This window comes from Chiloscyllium plagiosum, unplaced genomic scaffold, assembly GCF_037043375.1.
Source record: "Chiloscyllium plagiosum isolate Xiang-an unplaced genomic scaffold, Cpla_swu_hap1 HiC_scaffold_17, whole genome shotgun sequence".
Classification (NCBI taxonomy): Eukaryota; Metazoa; Chordata; class Chondrichthyes; order Orectolobiformes; family Hemiscylliidae; genus Chiloscyllium; species Chiloscyllium plagiosum.
Genome location: NW_028270155.1, coordinates 17,697,433 through 17,722,204, shown reverse-complemented (window position 1 = coordinate 17,722,204; position 24,772 = coordinate 17,697,433). Strand labels below are relative to the sequence as shown.

General features: G+C 44.4%; 1 protein-coding gene across 5 annotated transcripts in view; it reads right to left on the bottom strand.

The window, feature by feature from the left end:
- The window catches only part of LOC122558236 (meckelin-like), a 143,106-nt gene extending 119,204 nt beyond the window's left edge, over nt 1-23,902 (bottom strand). For 3 of the 5 annotated variants that reach the window (XM_087995722.1, XM_043706586.2, XM_087995721.1), the window contains exon 1: nt 10,890-11,185. In XM_087995722.1, coding sequence (XP_087851848.1) covers nt 10,890-11,061 — 172 coding nt within the window. In that variant the 5' untranslated portion in view covers nt 11,062-11,185. Of the gene's footprint in view, nt 1-10,889; nt 11,186-22,815; nt 22,999-23,883 lie in introns of those variants that run through there. The other 2 variants (XM_087995724.1, XM_087995723.1) reach the window with 2 other exon arrangements.
- Nucleotides 23,903-24,772: the final 870 nt, after the last annotated feature.

The following is a 24,772-nucleotide window of genomic DNA, read 5'->3' as shown; positions in this document are numbered from 1 at the left end:
CCCACTAGGCCTGAATTGTGTAGGCCAGTATCCAGGAGACTCCACACACTAGAAAGCATACCTACATCTGGTTTGGAACAGTTAAATTGCTTAGCAACTTCCAAAACAGAATCAATCAAAATAAACATCTGGTTAAATGGTCACCTGGTTATCAGCATGGCTGTATCAGTGATTGTAAAACCAGTCAATTAAAAGTTCACTCTGGACTCTAACCCTTATGTTTGCATAAGACCTCAGCCAGACTGAGAACCTATGGTGGGAAACCTTTACAGATTAAGTGTACTACTTCGGTTCCAGTCTCATAAGAGAAGCAGCTGGTTCAGTTACCACTGATTGTAGTAAAAGGCTCGGGCCCAAGCCTGATGGGATGAAATTGGTTGAAAAAGATTCACCTTGATTGGCTCAACATTTTCCAATTAGAAAATGGCTGCCTAAATGAAGTTCTACTTAAATACACGCAGGTTTTTCAGGAAGGTCTAGGGACTATCAAAGGAGCCAAGGCCACCTTGCATGGTGACCAGGAAGCAATTCCATGATTCTGCAAGGCCCATTCCGTGACATTGCCTTATGGGAAAAAGTAGCAGCAGAAATCAGAAGGCTGGAAAGTGAAGGAATCATCAAACCAGTACAGTTTGCAGAATGGGCATCATTGGTCATACCAATTGTAAAACTCAACAGGTTGGTTCACTTTTGTGGGGATTTTAAATAAACGGTAAACCACTGGATAAATACACAATCCCTCACACAGAGGACTTATCTGCAAAGCTGGCGGTAGTTGGGGGAGGGTGCTATCCTTCACAAAGCTGAACATGGGGCATCACATCCAGAACTGAAACCTTTATGGGTCCAGTGAGACTAGATCACTGTAGAAGATGAGATTTATTATGGGGAGCAAGAGTGACCAGCCCAGGTCAGATACTGGCTGAACTCCACCAGGGTCACTGAGTTTCCAAAATGAAGGTGTTGGTGAGAAGTTATGTCTGGTGGCCAGGATTGGACACAGACATAGCTGCATTGGTGGGGCAGGGCCCAGAGTGCCAACAAGGACAAAATTTACTGCCGGTAGCTCCCTAACATTCATGGGAATGGCCGAGTAAACCCTGGACTCAGTTACACATTGACTGTGTGTGTCCTTTCATGGGCTCAATGTTCTTAGTGTTTGTGGACGCCCACTCAAAGTGGTTGGACATGCATAAAGATTGTTTGTCAAACACAGGGAATGATGATAGCAAAGCAGCAAGTGTCTTTTTCAATACGTGGGCTCCTGGAAGTGTTATTCACAGACAACGGGCCACGATTTACCAGCAGGGAATTCATGTATTTCCTAAAGTCGAATGGCATTCAGCATATAAAGATAGGTCTGCACCATCCAATGTCCAATGGCCTGGCAAAAAGAGCAGTCCAAACTTTGAAGGCAGGCTTAAAGAAACAGTGTACAGCTTCGTTAGATACCAAACTGTCCTGTTCCTATTTGATTAAAGGACCGATCCTTCGTGCAACTACAGGGATAACTGCACCAGAGTGCCTAATGGGGAGAAGACTCCATACCAGGGTAATTCCCAGGCCTGGAGGGAACAGCTGAAACTGCCTCAGGAAAGCCAACATCGGACACAAGACTCCTCCAAGCGAGAGAGATGGTTTACTTTAGAGTATGAAGTTGGGTGCTGAAACCACGGGAGTGGCCCTGCATGGGTAAGAGGCAGGGTTGACGTGAGGTCAGGTTCTGTGAAGTACAAAGCTTGGATACCTGAGGCAGTCCTGAACAAATACTTGGATCACATGAAAGCTGCAAACTCACAAGTGGGGCAGGAGCAAAACATATAGAACAGCCAGAAAAGCAGTTGGAACCTGTGGTTCGCCTCCTCTGTCTCGCGTTGAAGAAGCCTTGGAGTCTGAGATGAACATGTCGGATGTTGCAGCCTCAATGCCTTCACCGCTTGGGGAAATGGATGAGTTTCTGGTGAGATACTCCAGGCGCAAGAGGTAGGCTATGGGCCGATACACGCCACTCGTGTCTGAGGCTGCCAGAGGAACCGGACCTGGTGGGTAAATGCCCTAGGAGAAGCTACAAGAAAAAGAACAAGCAAACGTCCCCTGGACTTAGTCAGGGAACAATATAGTGACTGTATCAAGGTCAGCCATATGAATCTCATAGAATATGAGTTCCTTGAATGGACCAGGTTAACAGCCCTAATCAGGCAGCCTTGGCTGACAAAATAATAAGAGCGTCAGATATCCTGTCCATTCTGAGAGCTGGCTCTGAGGGAGCCAGACCAGTGTCAAATACTGTACACACGTAAAAAAAGGATGACTTGGTGATGGGATACTGGCCTCTGTAGAGTTATTTCAATCAGTGCCACTGAACAATCACTCTATCACATCAAGGTGCCCCTGTTTTATTCAAGGGTTTCTCTCCTTGAGTGGACAGGGTCAAAATTCCCACCATCCAAACGGCATTTGTTGATGATTAAAGATCTAAATAGGTCATTTTAGTCACAGAATTATTTCCCTCAGAAATCCAATCTCAGTTACACAGTGCAACAAACCAAAGCTTCCTCAAATAAACTATTTCCAAATCTGAGGGGCCTAATTCTGTCCACTTCTTCATTTCTCTTGAAGGCCAGTAGGACTAAAGGAATTGGGCTAGAAACATGGGTATTATTTTTAAATGGGCCAATATTATTAACCTTGCAGAAATAAAACAGATTAAACGATCACTAAATTACTATTCTGTGCAACTTGCTGTGAATAGCACACTAAACACATTCAAAACCAAGTGTTCTACACCATAGAAAAATTACTGTTCAAATATATCTCCAATAGCTTAAATGAAAAATCTGTGCAATCCCGTAAGAATGTATAATATCCTATGCAGAAAATGAAATAAAAACAGAAAGACTAGAAATATTCAGCAAGTCTTGCATCTGTAGACAGAGATAAAGAAGCAGATAATTCAAGTTGATGACATTTTATCAGAGCTGTCTCAAAATTTTGATTCAAGTGAAATTCATTAAATTGAGAGCAAATCCTTAATCTATGATCACGTGCTGATATTAACAGTTTTCTTTTGTTAAAAATATGCTCACACAAGTCAGTGAACTAACATTGTGAATTTTCTGGTTTAATTTGCTGACAGTTACAATAACTTAACCAGTTAGTTAATGTATAGTAATCAAACTTTGTACGATATCTGATTGAACATTTAAATCTAAACAATTTGCAATAGTAAACAAAAATGTTTTGACTTTAGATTGAGAGGTGGAAATGTGTTGCTGGAAAAGCGCAGCAGGTCAGGCAGCATCCAGGGAACAGGAGAATCGACGTTTCGGGCATAAGCCCTTCTTCAGGAATGGGGAAAGTTTGTCCAGCAGGCTAAGATAACAGGTAGGGAGGAGGGACTTGGGGGAGGGGCGTCGGAAATGTGATAGGTGGAAAGAGGTCAAGGTGAGGGTGATAGGTCAGACTGGGGTGGGGGCGGAGAGGTCGGGAAGAAGATCTCAGGTTAGGAAGGCGGTGCTGAATTTAGATTGAGAGGGCCAAACCAGCCTGGTTTCAAGGTTTGTATATTTATTGTAAATGGACTCTTGGTGAAATGTTACATTTATTTCTCAAACCTGTCATTCAGTTTTCTATACTCTGATCACAAGAAGCAATTTACATTTTGGAAACCTGTACATTTGTTTGATCATGAATCAACTAATTTAAACACACAGGATGTATTATGAACCGTACTAGATCTTAACCGCTTAATTTCATTTCTCTACTCACTGCCTTTTCCACCTCCCATTAAAAGACAGAATGCTTCCATTACTATTTCAGCTATGTCATTCCATGTCCTACTAACCTTCAGCATGCCAAGTAACAATTCCATTTTAGAATTAAATTATAGTACCAGGCATGTCAGAGGTTGATTGCACAATCAACTGCTTTTCCAGTTTATTACAGATGGATGGGAGTTCAACAGCAAGTCACACAGGTTGGTGTCCAGGAATTTCTTGCTCCTTTGGGGAACAGAAAACCCTGGCCTCCATCTTTCCTTTCAACGTTTTGGTGATGATCTTAAACTTAAACCTCCATTCACAAATTCAGTAAAATTTGTTGTCACCCGAAATACCTCATCAAAGATCCTCAGTGGTTTTACATGGCGAGCAAATTTCCTGTCTGCTTTCTGTGATCTCATAACAATTTTGTCAGACTTCAGTCAACTTCAGTACATAAAACAACAGACTCTCCCACCACAACAGTTCATCATTGCCAGTAGATCAGGATTTCCGTAGATGGCAAGTCAGGACCTCGAGCTGAGTTACAAGCTGATGTTTTATGAGGTCTACAGCACCAATGGCCTCTGATAGATCACCAGCTAGTTGTGCCCCTGTCTCACAGGCACGTGTTCTCACAGCAACCCTCTCTCTTTCTGGTAGCCAAACTTCACCTAAAGATCTCTCCCCTCTCCCCATCTCCACTCTTGCAGGTCTCTCCATCTCTCCCCCTTCCTACATCCCCAGACCACCCCCTCCCCTCCACAACTCTCACAGATCTCACTTAGGGATTGCTACTATATTCAAGCCTCAAAATAGGGCCATGGTGGGTAAAGCTTTGGAAATCACTGCATTAGATAATGTAGTTCATAATTTTGTTAACATTTCAGGTTGTCTTTCACAGTACTGACTGGGCCTGAAGTAGCACAGGTCCATTTAGTGCAGGTTCCATTCAGCTACTTTATTATGTCTAATGAAGAGTCATAGAGTTTTTACAGCACTGAGGAAGGCCATTGCACCTGCGCTGGTCATCACTCATCCATCTATTCTGACCCCATTTTCCATCACCTGAGGCATAGCCTTATGTGCTCTACTATCTCAAGTGTTCATCTAAATATTTTTCAAATGCCTTGAGGGTTTCTATCACCTTTTAAGCAGTAAGTTCCAGATATCCACTAATGTTGGGTGAAAAACCATATCCTCAAATCCTTTGAAAACTCCTACTCCTTACCGTAAAACTATGTCCCCGGTTTTTGCTCACTTTACCAAGAGGAAAGATTTCTCACCATTTACCCTATTTTTCAAATCAACCTGTTCACAGATGTTATTACACACCTCTAGAACAGATGGGACTTGAACCCAGGCCTCTCGACCTAGGGGTAGGGACAATACCACTGCCCCACTATCCTGTCTATGCCTCACATAATTTTGTACACTTCACTCAGATCCCACTTCAGCTTTTTCTGCTTTTTGGAAACAGTCCCAGCCTCTCTAGTCTCTCTTCATTGTTGAATCCTTCCAGCGCAAGCAACCTCCTGGTGAATCTGTTCTACACTCTCTCTAGTGCAATCTCATCTTACCTAATGTATGGCAACCAGAATTCCACCAAGAACCACTGCTGTGGCCTAACAAACACTATATACAGCTCTGTATTAACCTCCTTGAGTCTTGTATTCAATGTCTTCACTAATAAAGGCAAGAAACCCATATGCCTTCTTAACCATCTTATCTACCTGTCCTGCTGCCTTCAAGGATTCATGGGCATCCCCCGATCCTCTGTACACCTTACAGTCCAAGTATTCAATGCTTTTTCAGTCTTTGCAAACTGCATCACCTCACACTTTTCAGGATTAAATTCCATTTGCAATTGTTCAGCCTACCTGACCAGCCCGCCTATATCATCCTGTGGCCTAAGGCTTTCCTCTTCACTATTTATTGCCCCACCAATTTCATGTCATCTGCACAGTTACTGTTCATCCCTCCTGCATTCATCTCTAGATGATTATTGTACACAGTAAAAGCAAGGGGCTCTGCACTGAACGCTGTAGTATGCCAGAGGGCTTCCAGTAATGAAAACCCCCTTTGACCATCGCCTTCTGCTTCCTACCACTAAGCCAATTCCGGATTCAATTTGGAAAATTGACCTGGATCCCATAGTGGCCAACTGATGACTAACATCTGGAAGGCTCTCACTTCCTCATTGCACTCTTAATGAGTTAAAGTGATTGTGCTTAAACTAAGACCCTGGCATAAAGTCTCTTATGGCATAGTGGTACAATCACTACCTCTTAACCAGGAGGCCTAAGCTCAAATCACATCAGCTCCAGACTTCTGTCATAACATCTCGAAACAGGTTCTAGAATGTAAGTTTTTCTAAACTACAGCTGTAATAGTCTGAAAATGCCCAATCTTATCTGAGCTCAGAAGCTAAACAAACTCCAGTCTGATTATTATTCTGATAGGAGAAAGTGACACAGTGGTGGTGTCCCCACCTCTGAGACAGGAGGCCTAGATTTTAGTCCCACCTTCTCAGGAATGCATGTGATAACTACTCTGAGTGGGTTGATTCCAGAAAACAATAAGAGGCTGGTATAAATGACGCACATTAAACAGACGGTGACTAGATTCTCCTTGATCCATCAGTGGCCATTGTGCACGTACAGCAAAACTACAACTGACATTTCTGTGGCATCTTTAGCACATCAACAATGTCCCAACGCTCTTCAAAGGATTATTATCTTACAGAATCAAGTAACATTAGAACAGCTGTTCAACAGCATGAACTGCCAGAGAAAGTGGAAGTGGCTGTACAAATTTGTTGTACAAATTACAACATTTAAAAGGCATCAAGAGAAGTACATAGGAAGGGCTTATGGAGCAAATGCTGGCAAATGGAAGTCGATTAATTTTGGATATCTGGTCAGCATGGACAGCTTGGATTGAAGGGTATGTTTCGATGCTGTACAGCTCTATGACTCTAGGTCAAGGTAAGCACTATGCTCCATTTAATAAGTGCCATGGAAGAGCCGCAGCAGGCAATCAGTGCATAGCAAGCTCCCACAGACACCAATGTGAGTGATTGAGGGACAAATATTAATCAGGACCAGGGATAACTCACTTGTTTTATTGCTATGACATGTTTCACAACGGCCTAAAATGACAACTAAGGCCTCAGTTTATCTGGAAGACAGCACCTCCAATGCTTCATCGGAGTGTCAGCCTTAATTCATTTGTACTTAATTCCCAGACTGGGACTAGTGACCACAGCTTAGTCAAAGAGTGTGATGCTGGAAAAGCCCTGCAGGGCAGACAGCGTTTGAGGAACAGGAGAATCAACGTTTTGGGCATAAGCCCTTCATCAGGAATGAGGCTAGTGGGTCAAGGGGGCTGAGAGATAAATGGGAGGAGGTTGGGGCTGGGGGGAAGGTAGCTGAGATACAATAGGTAGATGAAGGTGGGGGAGAAGGTGATAGGTCAGAGAGGACGGTGGAGCAGACAGGTGGAAAGGAAGGTGGACAGGTAGGACAGTTCAAGAGGGCGGCGTCAATTTGAAAGGTTGGGACTGGGATAAGATGGAGGAAGGGGAAATGAGGAAACTGGTAAAATCCACACTGATGCTTGGGACGGTCCCAAGCCGGAAGATGAGGTGCTCTTCCTCCAGGTGTCGGGTAGTGAGGGTTTGCCGGTGGAGGAGGCCCAGGACCTGTATGTCCTTGATGGAGTGGGAGGGGGAGTTGAAATGTTCAGACACAAGGCAGTGGAGTTGGTTGGTGCGGATGTCCCAGAGATGTTCTCTGAAACAATCTGCAAGTAGGCAGATCGGTTGCAATGGACACAGTAGATGATGTGTATGGAAGTGCAGGTAAATTTCTATCGGATGTGGAAGGATCCTTTGGGGCCTTGGACAGAGGTGAGGGGGACTGAGGTACGGACGCAGGTTTTGCACTTCTTGCAATGGCAGGGGAAGATGCCAGGAGTGGAGGGTGGGTTGGTGAGGGACGTGGACCTGAAAAGGAAGTCACGGAGGGAATGGTCTCTCTGAAATGCAGATAGGGATAGGAGGGAAATATATTTCTGGTGGTGGGGTCTGTTTGTAAGTGGCGGAAATGGTGGAGGATGTATCTGGAGGTTGGTAGGATGAAACGTAAGGACCGGAGGTTCTGTCCTTGTTGTGATTGGAGGGGTGGGGTTCATGAGCGGAGGTGTGGGAAGTGAAGGAGATGTGGTGGAGGGCATTGTTGACCACATGGTAGGGGAAGTTGCGGTCAATGAAATAGAAGGCCATCTGGGATGTTCTGGAGTAGAATTGCTCCTCCTGGGAGCAGATATGGTGGAGGCGGAGGAATTGGGAATAAGGGATAGCGTTTTTACAGAAGGCAGGGTGGCAGGAGGTGTAGTCCAGGTAGCTGTGGAAGTCAGTGGGTCTGTCATAGATGTCCGTGTTCAGTGGGTCACCGGAAATGGAACGGTCCAGGAAGGGGAGAGAGGTGTCTGAGATGGTCCCGATGAACTTGAGGTCAGGGTGGAAGGTGTTTGTGAAGTTGATGAACTGTTCAACCTCCTTGTGGGAGCACAAGGTAGCACCGATACAGTCATCAATGTAGCGGAGGTAAAGGTGGTGAAAGGTGTCGGTGTAACTTCGGATGATGGACTGTTCCACGTACCCAACGAAGAGACAGCCATAGCTGGGGCACATGCAGATGCCCATCACTACCCCTTTGGTCTGGGAGGATTGGAAGGAGAAATTGTTGAGGGTGAGGACCAGTTCAGCCAGTTGAATGAGATGACGATGGAAGGGTACTGGTTGGATTGGCATGAGAGGAAGAAACGGAGGACCTGGAGTCCTTCTTCAAGGCGGACAGATGTGTACAGGGACTGGATGTCCATGGTAAAGACAAGTCTTAGGGGGCCGGGAAACGAAAGTCGTGGAGGAGGTGGAGGGCATGGGTGGTGTCCCGAACATAGGTGGGGAGTTCCAGGACTAAGGGGTCAGAACGGTGTCAAGGTATGCAGAGATAAGTTTGGTGGGACAGGAGCAGGCTGAGACAATAGGTCGACCAGGCAGTCAGTTTGTGAATTTTGGGTATGAGGTTGAACCGAGTGGTGCAGGGTTTCCGAACTATGAGGTTGGAGGCTGTGGATGGGAGATCCCCTGAGATGATGAGGCTGTGTGTGGTGTAGGAGATGATGGTTTGGTTTGGTGAGGTCACGGTTGAGATGCCAGTAGAAGGATTTGGTGGGCAGGAGCAGGCTGAGGCAATAGCTCGACTGGGGCAGTCAGGTTTGTGTCCCCCTTAGTTCAGGATTTATCTCTGCATGCCTTGACACTGTCCTGTCTGCCTTAGTCCAGGAACTCCCCATCTACGTTCGGGACACCATCAACACCCTCCACCTCCTCCATGACTTTCGTTTGCCCGGCACCTAACGCCTTATCTTCACCATGGACATCCGGTCCCTGTGCACAATCCTTCCATATCCTACAGATCAAAATTGGACTACACCTCCTCCCACACTTCTTCCTGCAAAATCGCTATCCCTTATTCCCAATTCCTCCACCTCATCTGCTCCTGGAAGGATCAATTCCACCACAGAACATTCCAGATGACCTCCTTCTTTAAGGACCCCAATTTCCCCTCCTATTTGGTCGACGATGCCCTCCAGCTCATCTCCTCCACTTCCCACACCTCCACCCTTGAACTATCCCCTCCAATCGCAACAAGGACAGAACCTCCCCCTACCCCCAGTCCTCAGCTTCCAACCCACCAACCTCCAGACACATTGCATGATCTTCCACCATTTCTGCCACATACAAACAGACCCCAGCATCAGAGATATACTTCCCTCTCACCTCTATCTGTGTTTCGGAGAGACCATTCCCTCCGTGATTCCCTTGTCAGGTCCACGCCACCCACCAACCCACCCCCCACTTCCCGGCACCTTCCCCACCACAGCAAGAAGTGCAAAACCTGCACCCATTATTCCCCAACCCCCCCCCCCATTCCCGCTCACCTCTGTATAAGGCCCCAAAGGATCCTTTCACATCTGATAGAAATTTACTGACACACGTCATCTACTGTATCTGTTGCACCTGATGTGGTCTCCTCCACATTGGGGAAATAGGACGCCAATTTGTGGATTGTTTCAGAGAACATCTCTGGGACACCCTCACCAAGCAAACCCTCCACCCCGTGGCCGAATACTTCAACTCCCCCTCCCACTCTGCCAAGAACATGTGGGTCCTGGGCCTCCTCCATCGCCAAACCCTAACCGCCCAACGCTTAGAGGAAGAAAGCCTCATCTTCTGCATCAGGACCTGCAAGTGGATTTGACCAGTTTCCTCATTCCTCTACGCACCCCCCCCCCACCTTATCCTAGTCTCAACCTTCCAACTGGGCACCACCCTCTTGACCTATCCATCTTCCTTACCACTATCTGCTCCACCCTCCTCTCTGACCTATCACCTTCTCCCCCACCTTCATCTCCCTATGGCATTCCCAGCTGCCTTCGCCCCACCCCTCCCCCAAGCCCCATCTCCTTCACATTTATCCCTCAACCCCCTTGGCCCACAAGCCACATTCCTGATGAAGGGCTTACGCTTGAAGCATTAGTTCTACTCCTCCTGTGATGCTGCCTGACCTGCTGTGCTTTTCCAGCACCACACTCTCCAACTCCCATCTCCAGCATCTGCAAACCTCACTTTCACCACAGCTTATTCAAACGGTGCTACCAACGTGCCCTATAGTTAACATGGAAAAAAGTTATTAGATGATCTTGAATGCTGCAACTGGACTGTCCATTCATCTTATACATTTAAGGCGACCTCAACAAAATACCTGAATTACTGTGAAGTGTATTTCTTTCCTCAGAAGGCCAATTCTGGGCCTTCCTGTAGCAGCTCAAAGCTGCCACTAGTTGAGTTGTTATAAATCTGGGCTGAAAATGTGTTGCTGGAAAAGCGCAGCAGGTCAGGCAGCATCCAGGGAACAGGAGAATCGACGTTTCGGGCATAAGCCCTTCTTCAGGAATGTTATAAATCTGGGTCAGTTTGTCTTCAAACAGACCATCAGACCCAGGCAGCTGTTCATTCAGAGCGTCTGTGGGCAGGAGAAATCACACAAATCAGGGCCTTACCGTCAGCGCTACGGGTGCTCCCAGCGCCGCACTGGGAGCACTGCAGACTGGAGACATCGTAGAACTGGGAGTTGGAGCAGGAGTGAGGGAGCACGAAGGGAAGAGAGGTCCTGGTGGTCTGAGGCCGGCACAGCCTGGGCAGGAACACAGCGAGGCAGAGCAGGGGTAGCATTCTGCAACACACACTCACAGACACACACACACACACAAGCAGCTGCTGCAACAACAGAAAGAAATCCAGGGCGATCCACCCCAATTCCTCCCATGCAAACCCAATCAGCCTAGGCTGAACCGTCAGCAGCAGCTTTGTGTGTACGATCCGTGGCTATGGTTTCCAGAGGCGGTGTCAAATTACAAATTCAAACCAACCCTTTGCAACAGCCATTGGCTTTGTCCCGAGAATCTCTCCCACACACGGGTCCTAGAGTCACATCGTCCACAGTGAGAGAGCAGAAACTCTAATGGTTTCTAAACTAAATATCGTTTGCCCTTTCGAGTAAATTGCGTAGGGAGTGAAAAGGCTTGCATTTCCAAAAGACCCGCGGATGCTGCCAATCAGAAACAAAAACAGAGGTTGCTGGAAAAGCTCAGCAGGTCTGGCAGCACCTGTGCAGAGAAACCAGAGTTAACTTTTCGGGTCTAGTATGGAAAGGTGACCGGACCCGAAAAGTTAACTCTGATTTCTCTGCACAGATGCTGCCAGACCTGCTGAGCTTTTCCAGCAACTTTTTTTTTAGTCCCTCACCACACAATGCCCCCAAACCTTCACAAACCATTTATGATGCGCAATCAGTGTTATAAAACAGGAAAGGGAATGGCCTAATTGCGCACAGCAAGTTTCCACAAACAGCAACATTAATAATGAGCAGATAATATTTATTCACTGATGCCTGTAGAGGGATAAGTACTGGCCTGGACATTGGGGAGAAATCCCCTGCTCTTCCCCAGCTTCACCTCCCCAGTGCCCTCACAGTCCCCATATGCACACCCAGGGCCTTATTAATGTCACAAAGCCTATAGCTTTCCCTGCCTATTTCAAACTCTATTCATTTGGTTGAGGCTGCCCTTTGAATACTCAAATGACACCACGTGTGCCATTATCACAGTTACTGACACAAACTGGGTGAGAAACATGGAAGTAAAATGTTTAACAAGGTGGCTCAGTTAAAGAACCATTTGATACACGTGCTGCACTATGGTATTCCTCAAGGGTGACCAGGAAATTCCACCCACCTCCCAACTCCAATCCTGTATCCAGAGTTTGGAGAAGCCAGAGTTAGACTGGGGTGTACAAAGTTAAAAATCACACAAAACCAGGTTATAGCCCAACAGGTTTATTTTGGAGTGAAAGCTAGTGCTTCCAAATAAACCTGTTTGACTAAAACCTGGTGTTGTGTGATTTTTAACTCTGTATCAAGAGTATCTCCAATTCAAAACATAGCCAATTGGGTTTTCAGCTCACAAATAGGTCACTCAGCCCAAATAGCTCTGTCAGTGTTTATGTTTGGCACAAACCTCCTCCCTTCCCTGCATCTAAACCCATCATCATTATTATCCCTGAGGACCATCTCCATTACTCCTTGTGGTATTGAATTCCACAGTTCCTTTATCCTCTAGTCCCAGAATGCCTCAGCATTATGGTTATATGAGTCAGTTAGATCCCTGTAGACTCCACCTGCGTGATCTGATTAATTCCATTCATCTCTGGCTACAGATGTGAATGAAAACCCAGGTAGGACAAACCAGTGTGCAAGAAATGTGAAGGCCATTGGAGTTGATTTGCCTGGGCTTCACAGGCTTGTCACTAGGCTCCTCATATTGCATACAACTTGTAGAATAAATATCTCCCATCCTAAACATTGGAACATAAAGACTGTGGAATACTAATACTGTCAAAATACCATGTTTACATATTGTCTCATAATCAAAGTTAAAAATCACACAACACCAGGTTATAGTCCAACAGGTTTATTTGGAAGCACTAGCTTTCAGAGCGCTGCTCCTTCATCAGGTGATTGTCCACTCCAAATCATTCTCATAATCAAGAGTTGCAATTTACATAACATCATAAAATCATGAAGGGCACGGATAGGGTGAAAAGCCGAAGTCTTTTTCCCAGGTTATAGAAGGCATAGGTTTGGGGCGAGGGAGGAAAAAACTAAAAGGGACTTAAGAGGCAACGTTTTCACACAGAGGGTGCTGTGTGTGTGGAATGAGCTGCCAGAGGGAGTGGTGGAGGCTGGTACAATTACACTTAGAAGGTTTTTGGATAGAGATAGGAATAAGAAAGATTCAAGGGGATATGGGCCAAATGCTGGCAAATGGGACTAGATTAATTTAGGATATCTGGTGAGGATGGACAAGTTAAACTGAAGGGTCTTTTACCCTGCTGTACATCACTATGACTCTATGACTTTATGAACTTAGTAAAATGTCTTGAGACATTTCACAGGAACATATTCATAAAAAAAATACATATTAAGATGGATGAAATAGCTATGTTTTAAGGAGCATCTTGAGAGAGGCACAGCTATGGTGAGGTTAGGTAGGGCCTACACTGCTTATCACATGGCCAACTATAACTGGGCAATTAAAATCAAGAATGTTCTTGAAGACAGAATCAGAGGAGTGCAGCTAACTCAGAGGGTTGTAGAGCGGGAAAATATTACAGAGATAGGGAGCGGTGAGGTGTTGCAGGGATTTCAATAAAGATTCCCAAACAGGGCACTGCTGCAACAGAGACTAGTATAGGATTGGGAAAAGGACATGGAGACTATGACAATGACATTTATTGTGAGCTCAGAGACTGGAAGCAAATATTTGATGAGGCTCACATTTAGGGAAGGTGCTAAGTTGAGCTTCCAGAAGAACATTGTGAATTTTGAAGCTAAAGGTAAATTGAGGAATCAGTTTCTGATGAGCTCAGACAATGGCAGTACAAATGGAGCTATAAAGGTTTTTCTGTCATAGCAGCATGGGATGAGAAAGCCTAGTTGGTTCATCCTGATTGGTCCTTACCACAGGTCTTCTACAACACATTCCAAGCCCCAGTCATTATCCCTCTGTGAGAAAAAGTTAAACACTCCCCAAAGGTTTACATAGAAATTCAGAATTATCACTTGACTTCACACTTCCCATTGCCACAATTCAAGCTTGGTAGACTAGCTGGAGGCTGGAAGTGCATAGCAAGTCAGTCAGCATCAGGAGGTGGAGAAGTCGACATTTCAGGTGTACCCCTTCTTCAGGACTCCACAATTCAAGTTTGACTGACTGTTCTTCATCTAAACAGTTACCAAACAAACTATTCTCACACCCAATCTCCCTCACTTTCTCTCTCTTTTTTTGTCCATCATCTCTAAGCCAAATGCTGATTCATCAATAGTAAAAATCTTTCTAGCTTATTTCAATCATTCGTGTTTACAAGTAAATTAAAACGATGGTTCCCAAATCTTTATCTCTTGCTCATCTACTATTGCAATTGATTCCTTGGGACTCCAAAGCCATGAATAAGTTATTCCTCATTCAAAGGTGGCAGGAACACTGATCTTTACAATATGGCTATGTTTGAAATATACATTTAACTTAAAGTAAAACAGAGGATTCCAGATAAACACTGCTCTGAGGCAGGCAATGGTAAGAGAAGCTCAAATAGAAACTCATTGATGTGGGAATACCTTTACACAGTATCTCGCAGGAAAGGAACAAGTTGCCGTTTATAAAAACAAAGGCACTGCTAATGGGAACGCAGGAGGGATAGTCTCACATTCACAAGCCAGCAGGATGCTTATGAGAGTTTGTTTTCTATGTCAACTAAGGGAAAAGAACAGAGAGTGTCTCTGTGGTTTAGGTAATAGGAAGCCATTGATGCATACCTTGTTGATAATAAGATCTGGAAAACTCAAACAGTGAGTGAAACAATTGTCAAAGGATACTGGATATTTTAACCTGGCATGTTGAGGAGAAATGAACTTCCATTGCAGAACTGGACTTGATTGTGGACCATTCCTGCAATGGTGCCAATCTGCCTGAAGCATGGCATCGTGTCAAAACATTCCATAAGACGTATTTCAGTTGTATTACTTCGTGAAGGCAAAACTTGCCTTTTTCTTCAGTTTGATTTATTAGTTGCGCATTGATTAGTGTTCAATGATGGTTTCAGTTTATTTATGACTGTAAGTCTTAAAAAGTGAAATCTTGTCCACCAGACTATTTCCGTCGGTCTCCGGGAAATTAATCCCTTCTGAGAAGTTATCAAACATATGCGGCATGTTCACTTACCATCAGCATCTCGTAGTTTATAGAAACCAGCCACGCCCCTAGGAATTAGAATGCAGGTATTAATTTGTTAAGTAGCACAAGAGAACTATGAATGCTATTCAGGCCATCTTCAATCATGCATTGAGAAAGATGATCTCAGTGCCCATATTATGGTATCTCATTGAAGATTACTGAAGATTATTGAAGAGTATCGCATTGAAGGGGTGGCACGGTGTCTCAGTGGTTAGTACTGCTGCCTCGCAGCGCCAGGGACCTGGGTTCAATTCAAACCTTGGGCAACTGACTGTGTGGAGTTTGCACATTCTCCCCGTGTCTACATGGGTTTCCTCCGGGTGCTCCAGTTTCCTCTCACAGTCCAAAGAGGTGCAAGTTAGGTGAATTGGCCATGCTAAATTGTCTGTAGTATTAGGTGCATTAGTTAGGGGAATGGGTCTGGGTGCGTTGCTCTTTGGAGGGTTGGTATGGACTTGTTGGGCCGAAGGGACTGTTTCCATACTGTAGGCAATCTAATCTAATTAGGCTCCTTTTCCTTTTTCAGGTTATATTACAGAGTTTTATCAGCTTTCATATAACTCAATGACTTTTGCTTCCCATTTCACAGCTCCTGTTGTACTTTGCCCCACCTGCCAAACCCCTAAATTGATAATACTTGTCAGAGGCAACTGAGTAGCATTTAACTATCCCCTTTTGCCCTGTTCATTTGGTGTTGGATCGCTGTGATTACTAGAAGTGTTGACAGGATGAATTTCAGCTATTCCTTCTGCTCCATGTCTGAACAGTATTCAATGTCTTGAACTTCATCTACATAGCAAACATCAAGCCTTGCTGATTGACTGCAGATGATTAAAACACTGCTGTGTTTTTCATTTCCAATATCACTTCCTTTAACTGAGGCCGACGAAATGGGCCAACAAATCTTCTTAGTCGTATAATGGCTGACAAAATTAATGGTGTGTGGGTGAAGGAGATTGAGAGCCAATAATGTGCACTGCGAGTGCTGGGAAAAACACACTCCTGTTGTGGTGAGCAGCCCTGTTGCAAATCATCCTGACAAGACAATTTGGGGGAGGGCAGTTGTGTTGTTTAGTAACCTGGATTTCCCACCGACACAATGAGCTGTGAATCTTATAAATTTAAGGAAGCAGCAGTGTATCAAAATTATAAGAAAAACTAGCTAATGCAACAAATGCAGATTAGCACTAATCCAAATTATATATAAAGGCAAGAGAACATCTTACTGATTGAATCTTATTGCTCTATTTACAGTCCCTGAGGGCATTGATGCTGGTTTAGTTTCTGTGAAGACTGTCTCATGCATCCCTCACCCACTGAAAAATTCACTATAATATTCTAAATTCTTCCATTGCAAACAATTTCTCAAACCATGCAGCAGCCTGAATTTACTTATGCTCACTCTGACCCCATCACTTTGCCACTGGTGTAGTGATAAGGCCATTGAGACATCTAAGTGATGGTTCCTACTTTTAATTGTGAGATTTGCCGGCAACACCAGCATTTGTGGCTGTCTCTAATTGCCTTTGATTGTGGTGGTGGTGGAAGCCATTTTCAACTGATTAGCTTGCTAGTCAATGCGAGTCAGTCGCATTATTGTGCATCTAGAGAGAGACTTTTGTGGCAAACCAGGGCAAGCATTTTATTCCAGATGTATTAATTAATTAAACTTAATTTCCTTTGTGTTGGGGTTTAACCACTTGCCTCCAGTGTATTAGTCCACACCTCCAGATTACTAGCACAGTAACATTAGCATTACGCTCCATTCCTAACTGTTGCTGGGATAGCTGGGATCAGACTTGAGGAGCTTAGTGGCTGTTGTGTTTAGTTTGCTGGCTTGTGGAATAAGTATTAATCCTCAGATAATTACTTTGGAGATGCTACTGTCTGACACCTTCATTCTCAAACTCCCAGCACAAGATTTCATCATCAAGATGGGTGGAGGAGCAGGGCACTGGGCTGGGGCTCATCCTCTCCAATTGCTTTTCTTTCCTTCTTTTTCTTCTTCTCTTTTCTTTTTTTTCCTCCTCTTTTCCTTTACTTACCCATTGTCCTGAGCTTGGATGGTATTGGCAGTGGCGAGGGATGCCAGTAGAGACTCATGGCAGCAGTGCGTGAGCCCAGAGTGGACTCGAGTGACCCATTACTTACATTGCCAGGGTGATTGGAATCGGTGGCTGCTACATTGGCGGAGGCAACATCAGCGAGGTAGGTGAAAGATGGCGTCTGAGGATCTGAAACTTTGTCATTGGTTTTGTCCATCACTGATGACAGCGAAGAGGTGGTGGAAGGGCATCACAGTAACATCAGTGAGCTGGGCCCAGTGACAAGAGATGCAACTCTGATATTTGTGGATCCAGTGCAGACGGTGAACTGATGGCAGAGGGGAATTGGGCCGGTGGCAAAAGATGGCTCCTGAAGAGCAGCGACTTTAAAGTTGTTTGGGTTTGGTGTAGACGGCGGTGGGCGGTGGAGGAGGGATGGCCGCACAGGCATTGTTCATGTTGAGCTGGCTCAGAACTGATGGACTCTACGCTATATCTTTCTTTTTTTTCTTATTCTTAAACTATACAGGATCGTGGTGACAATGGAAAAGCTTTCCACTGTATTTTACCATTTTTTCTCACGGTAGCATACATGTGGCAATAAAATCATTCATTCAAGATCTTTATTATTAATTTCCAAATTAATTCTGACTTCTTGGTTTCCTTCTCCATTTAAAATATTTTCACAATTCTCATTAATCAACATTTTGGAGCACCAGGAAGACAACAGATATCCAGGATTCCCAAAAAGGCAATCCATTGATCTCATTGAGAATCTATCTAGTACTATTAATATTATCATTATTGACTGTTTGTTATTTGTCTTTTCCCCTTGAATAAACAATAGCTTCTTAGCACCTTTGGGAATTGCTGATTACTGTCACTGTCCTCATCTACAGCACAAGCATTCATCATTGATAAGGTTTCCCACCGTAGGCTATTGCACAAAATATGGAGGCATGGGATTGAGGGTGATTTTGCAGTTTGGATCAGAAATTGGCTAGCTGAAAGAAGACAGAGGGTAGTGGTTGATAGGAAATATTCATCTTGGAGTTCAGTTACTAGTGCGGTACCTCAAGAATCTGTTTTGGATCCACTACTGATTGCCATTTTTATAAGTGACCTGGATGAGGGCATAGAAGGATGCATTAATACATTTGTGGATGACACTAAAATCGGTAGAGTTGTAGATAGTGACAAAGGATGTTGTGGGTTACAGAGGGACATAAATAAGTTGCAGAGCTGGGCTGAGAGGTGGCAAATACAGCTTAACGCAGAAAAGTGTGAGGTGATTTACTTTGGAAGGAGTAACAGGAATGCAAAGTACTGGGCTAATGGTAAGATTCTTGGTAGTGTAGATGAGCAGAGACATCTCGGTGTCCATGTACATAGATCCTTGAAGTTGCCACCCAGGTTGATAGGGTTGTTAAGAATGCATACTGTGTTAGCTTTTATTGGTAGAGGCATTGAGTTTTGGAATGATGAGATCATGCTGCAGCTGTACAAAACTCTGGTACAGCCACACTTGGTGTATTGTGTACAGTTCTGGTCACCGCATTATAGGAAGGATGTGGAAGCTTTGGAAAGGGCTCAGAGGAAATTTACTAGGATGTTGCCTGGTATGGAGGGAAGGTCTTACAAGGAAAGGCTGAGGGACTTGAGGCTGTTTTCATTAGACAGAAGAAGGTTGAGAGGTGACTTAATTGAGACAAATAAGATAATCAGATAGTTTGATAGGTTGGATAGTGAGTGCCTTTTTCATCGGATTGTGATGGCTAGCATGAGAGGACGTAGCTTTAAACTGAGGGGTGATAGATAGAGGACAGATGTCAGAGGTAGTTTCTTTACTCAAAGAGTAGTGGTGGTGTGGAACGCACTGCCTGCAACAGTAGTAGACTCAGCAACTTTAAGGGCATTTAAATGGTCATTGCATAGGCATATGGATGAGAATGGAATAGTGTAGGTTAGATGGGCATTCAGGTTGTTCCACAAGTCGGCGCAACATTGAGGGCTGAAGGGCCCATATGTTCTATGTTCTATTATTTATCTGTTAGACAATTGTTATGAAGTTATGAAGTACTGTACCTTCAAGAGCGAGTGAATGCTGTTCTGCACTGAGAGCATACAAGAGCAGTCTCAGAAAGTACTGTAAAATTAAAGATATGTAATATTTGGCTGTGAAATGGATACCTGAGTTGGTTGTTGTTTTGACGACAAATTGAATTTAACTAATCAGTTTAAATTATGCCCTAGGATACTAAAACCCAATTGTGTTTGAATTTATTGTTTTGCCAATATCAAACCAATGAGATGATCTGATGTTAGGGATATAAAAAAGGCAGGCATTTTGAAAATTGGAGACAGAGCAACTACCATTGACAGAGAGACCCAAAACATTGAAACCCTCTCTATCAAAGGTCCCTTTTCATATGAAACATATTTGTGGTAAAAGAAAGAAGACGAGGGAGATTTTCAGCCGGAAGAAGAAAGACACTGAAGATGAAAGACACTGAAGACGGCAGCCGCGGTGTGGTTTTGAAATGAAGTTGATGTAATTTTAATAAGTGTTTTATTGGAACAGTATATTGTTACAGAGTTGGAAGCAGGTAATAAGCAGTTAAGAGAAAGGGGGGATTAGAGTTGCGAATAGTTACTGTTTAATGTTCACTCTTAGAGTTAAAGAATAAATTGATATCATTTGCTTTAAATGGTGGAATTTGGGAGTTCTCTGTCACTCATATTTTAACAGTTTATGAGATGGGGAAACTTTTCTGGGTGTTTGGTTTAATTAACAGAGAGGTTCACTGCCGTGTTGTAACATAATATTGTGTTCACCAACAGTTGTTATGGTTGTTCCTTCCAAGTCCTTTCTTGCCAAGATAGATGCATATATTTCCCACTTTTCTTCACCCTTCTTACCCAATGGATGGATATCCATCCTCTGGAATCTACATTCGAAACAGCTTCTTTGTTCTTGTAGATGGCATCAGGACAGGAGTAAACCAATCAGCCCCTCAAAACATATTCCAATATTTAATCGGATCATAGGTAATCTATACCTGAACTCCATTTATCTGCTGTCATTCACTGGAATTTAGAAGACTGACAGGGGATCTCCTAGAAACATGTAAATTCCTGATGGGACGGGACAAGCTAGATGTGGGAAGAATCTTCCCGATATTGGGGATTTCCGGAAATAGGGCTCACAGTCTACGAATAAGCCATTCAGGAATGAGATGAGGAAGAATTTCTTCACAGAGAATTGTGAATCTGTGGAATTCTCTCCCACAGGAAGCTGTGGGGGCCAGTTTATTAGATATATTCAAGATGAAGCTGGGCGTGGCTCTTGTGGCTAAAAGGAGCAGTGGGTATGGAGAGAAAGTGGGAATGGGATACTGAGATCAGTCATGATCATATTGAATGGTGGTGCAAGCTCAAAGGGCTGAATGGCCTACTTCTGCACCTATTTTCTATGTTTCTATGATCTATTTATATGTCTAAAGGAGATCTCGTGGTCCAGTGTGTGGTGTTGTCCTTATTTACAAAAACTAACCAACCTCACAGCAGGACTGGTGCCTGGGTTGTTTACTTAAAATTATGTATTAGGATTGTTCAGAAGACAGATTTGTTACAGAAGTTCAACAAGTGCTGTCAAATGAACACGCAGTTACTACGCCCTTAGAACAACATGCTGCAAGCTATACTTACATTGGCTGCTTGCCATATGTTCTACATACTGGTCATTAGCATGTTCTCTTTTAAAGTGATATCACAGCAGGTACAAAGTCCATGCATGAGCCAAAGCACTGAATTTGAGTTCCACCTCAGGATTTGATGGCCAAAAGAAGGTGCATGCAAAATAAATAGATTGATTACCAATCAGCAAATTCTTGTATGCCAATGACAGTTGACAAGAACGAAGAGAGATTCTTAGTCAATCATGTAATTGAAGCCTCTAGAATCCAGACTACAAACAAGTAAAAGTGTATGTTCCCACAGATATTGGACCCCAAGTGGACTGTGACACACCACCATTCTGCATCCTGATAGTTTTTTTTTCCATTTTTACCTTATTGAATCCAATTCTAATTGAAAAGTCCTTCATTATATCACCCCTCAGTTGTCTAAACAGATGAGTATGCAAACCAATCAAAGCATTTAATGAGGTAATAGTCAGCGACTGTCCCCAAAGATCGGCATAAATTCAGAATCCAGCAAAGGAGGACCGGTAAGAGAGGGAAAATAAACTACAATGGCAAACTAGCGAGGAATATAAAAACTGACAATAAGAGCTTCTTTAAATGTATTTAGTGGTAGAAGTCAACGTGAACATTGTTGCTTTAGAAAATGAATCTGGGGGGATGGTTATGGGGAAACAAGGAAATGGCAGAGGAATTAAACAGATATTTTGCATCAGTCTGTACAGTGGAAGATTATTCAAATATCCCAATATCTGTACTATTAAAGAAAATGGGAGAGGAATTATATACTGTCACTGTCATTAGAGAAGGGGTGTGAGAAAGCTAATGGGGCTAAAGGTAGGTAAGACCCCTGGCCCTGATGGCTTGCATCCTTGGATCCTAAAAATGGTAGCTACAGAGATAGTGGATGCTGTGGTTGCAATTTTCCAAAAATTCTTAGATTCTGGAAATGTACAAGAGGATTGTGTTATGAACTAGACCAGACCCCCTCAAATATTTTAAGGAGGTAGCCTGGACCCCAACATTTTCTTATTTTAACTGGTTAAACCACTTGGCATTAAGCAAAACATAATTTATCGAAACACAAAAGAAGGACTTAGAATAACAACTCTATTGGAAAGCTTAATACAACAATAGATACAGTAACTATTACCAATTAACTGTTCCAATATAGTACTATTCCATAATACACCCCTTGACAAAAACACAAATTCAGACACAGATTCTCACATGCAATGCCCCCAGTAGAAAGAGAAACCCCAGCTTCTAGTTATAACCAAGAGAGAGGAAAAAATAGCTTCTATTTCTTCAAACCTCCAGCAGGTTCTGTCAAATCTAAAAACTAAAAGAAAACTAGAAATTCTAGTCTTTGAGAGCAGGCCACACCCATCCAGGCTGCTTCTACTGTTCGAACTTTAAAAAAAAATCAAGGCCTCACAAGCTGTTTATGTTACTACAGATGGCTCTTCCCCTCTTGTTCAATCTCACTCTTAAAAGAAACCAGGACAAAAATGTGTCTCTTAAAGCCACAGCATCTTCTAAATTGGAAAACTGCTAATGTAATACCTCTATTCAAAACGGGAGATGAACAGTGGGTATTATATGCCATTCAGCTGACCGTCTATTCTTGAAAAAGTATTTCTTCCTGTTCTTCCTCAACTCTAGGAGTAAAGGTGAGCGTTCATCTTGATATGGTGAAGGAATGTCCCCCAGCTGCTCTCATCCATGGTTTGCAGTTCCGAGATGCAGAACACAAGCTCCACTACAACTGGATTCAGCAAGGTGGTGGCAAGATGGCAGCACAAAAGGATGCCCCAGCTGGAGCCCATTCTTTTTATGTTTCTCTCCTTTTTTCTCCTTTTCTGCATTTTCTTTCAACTTCTGACTTACCCAGAGGGAATGGAGGAGGCAACTCCAGACCAGACCACCATTGGTTAGTCCCGGAGGCAAGTCGACCCAGTGGAGGCCAGCACAGGGGAAACAGTTGCAGAGTGGAGGCCGGGATGGGGAAGCAATCCTGGAGCTAAGGCCAGTGTGAGGAAACAAGTACCGGAGGGGAGGCCAGCTTTGGGGAAGCAGTCCCAGAGCAGAGGCCGGATTGGGGAAACAGTCTGGGAATGGAGGCCACAATGGGGAACTGAGCCTGGAACAGAGGCCGGTATGGGGAATCTGTCCCGGAGCTGACACCAGCGAGGGGGAAGTGAGCCCGGAGCGGAAGAAGATAAATGAGGAAGCAGTCCTGGAGCAGAGGCCAGTGAGGGGGTAGTGAGCCCAGAGTGGAGGCCAGTGAGGGGGGGAAGCAGTCCCAGAGCAGAGGCCGGTGAGGGGGAAGCAGTCCCAGAATGGAGGCCAGTGAGGGGGAAGCAGTACCGGAGCAGAGGCCGGTGAGGTAGAAGCAGTACCGGAGCAGAGGCCGGTGAGGGGGAAACAGTCCTGGAGCAGAGGCTGGTGAGGAGGAAGCAGTCCCGGAGCAGAGGCCGATGAGGGGTTAGTGAGCCCAGAGTGGAGACCAGTGAGGGGGAAGCAGTACCGGAGCAGAGGCCGGTGAGGTAGAAGCAGTACGGGGGAAAGGCTGGTGAGGGGGAAGGAGTCCCGGAGCAGAGGTTGGTGAAGGGGGAAATAGTCCTGTAGCAGAGGCCGGTGAGGGCGAAGCAGTACCGGAGCAGAGGCCGGTGAGGGGGAAACAGTCCCGGAGCAGAGGCCGGTGAGGGGGAAGCAGTACCGGAGCAGAGGCCGGTGAGGGGGAAACAGTCCCGGAGCAGAGGCCAGTGAGGGGGAAACAGTCCCGGAGCAGAGGCCGGTGAGGGGGAAGCAGTACCGGAGCAGAGGCCGGTGAGGGGGAAGCAGTCCTGGAGTAGAGGCCGGCGAGGGGGTAGTGAGCCCGGAGAGGAGGCCAGTGAAAGGAAGCAGTCCCAGAGCAGAGGCCAGCAAGCGGAATGAGAACCGGAGAAAACTTACCTTAGAACAGTGGAGAACCGATGCGGAGCAACTGGAGGCTTAGAACAGAGCGGGGACGGTTGTTGGACTGGAGGTCAGACCGTGTGTGGAAGCCCCTGCGCTGAACTACTGCAGTGTAATGTTTATTTGTAATTTTTTATCTGACTGTAATATCTATCCTTTTAACTAGGTCATATTTCTAATTTATACTATGAATCACTGTAAAGTAATGTAACTACCTTTTTCTTTTCTATTACTGTCTTTGTACCTAAGATTTGCACCGAGGCACTTTATACCTGGGATGGTGCTATAAGAAGCAACACTGTAAACTTTTCATTGTACTCCTGTACTTCTGTACTTGATTACACGTGGCAATAAGGGATATTGTAACTCTATTGGAATCAATTGTTAAGGAAGTAATGGCAACACATTTGGAAAGTCATAAGAGAAAGCATGACTTCATGAAAGGGAAGTCGCGTCTGAATAATTTATTCAAGTTTTTCAAGGAAGCCTTGATAGAAGGGATCGAGTAGATGCTTTGTACTTGGACTTTCGGAAGACTTTCAACAAAGTACCTCACAAAAGGTTAAGCCATAATATAAGAGGCCACCGTGTTGAAGGTAGTAGATTGGCAGTGATAGAGAATTGGCTCATGGGCAGGAAACAGCATGTTCCTGCGATAAGGGTTTCTTTTTCAGCTTACCAATGAATGACCAGACTGTTTCCACAGGGATCAGTGCTGGGAGTGAAACTGTTTACAATACATATTAATGATTTGGAGGAAGGAAAGGAATGTACTGCAGCCAAACCTGCAGGTGACACAAAATGAGTGGAAAGGCAAAGAGGATGCAAACAGTTTACAGAGTGAAATTGAAAGGTAAGTAAGTCAACAACGTCGGCATATGTATAA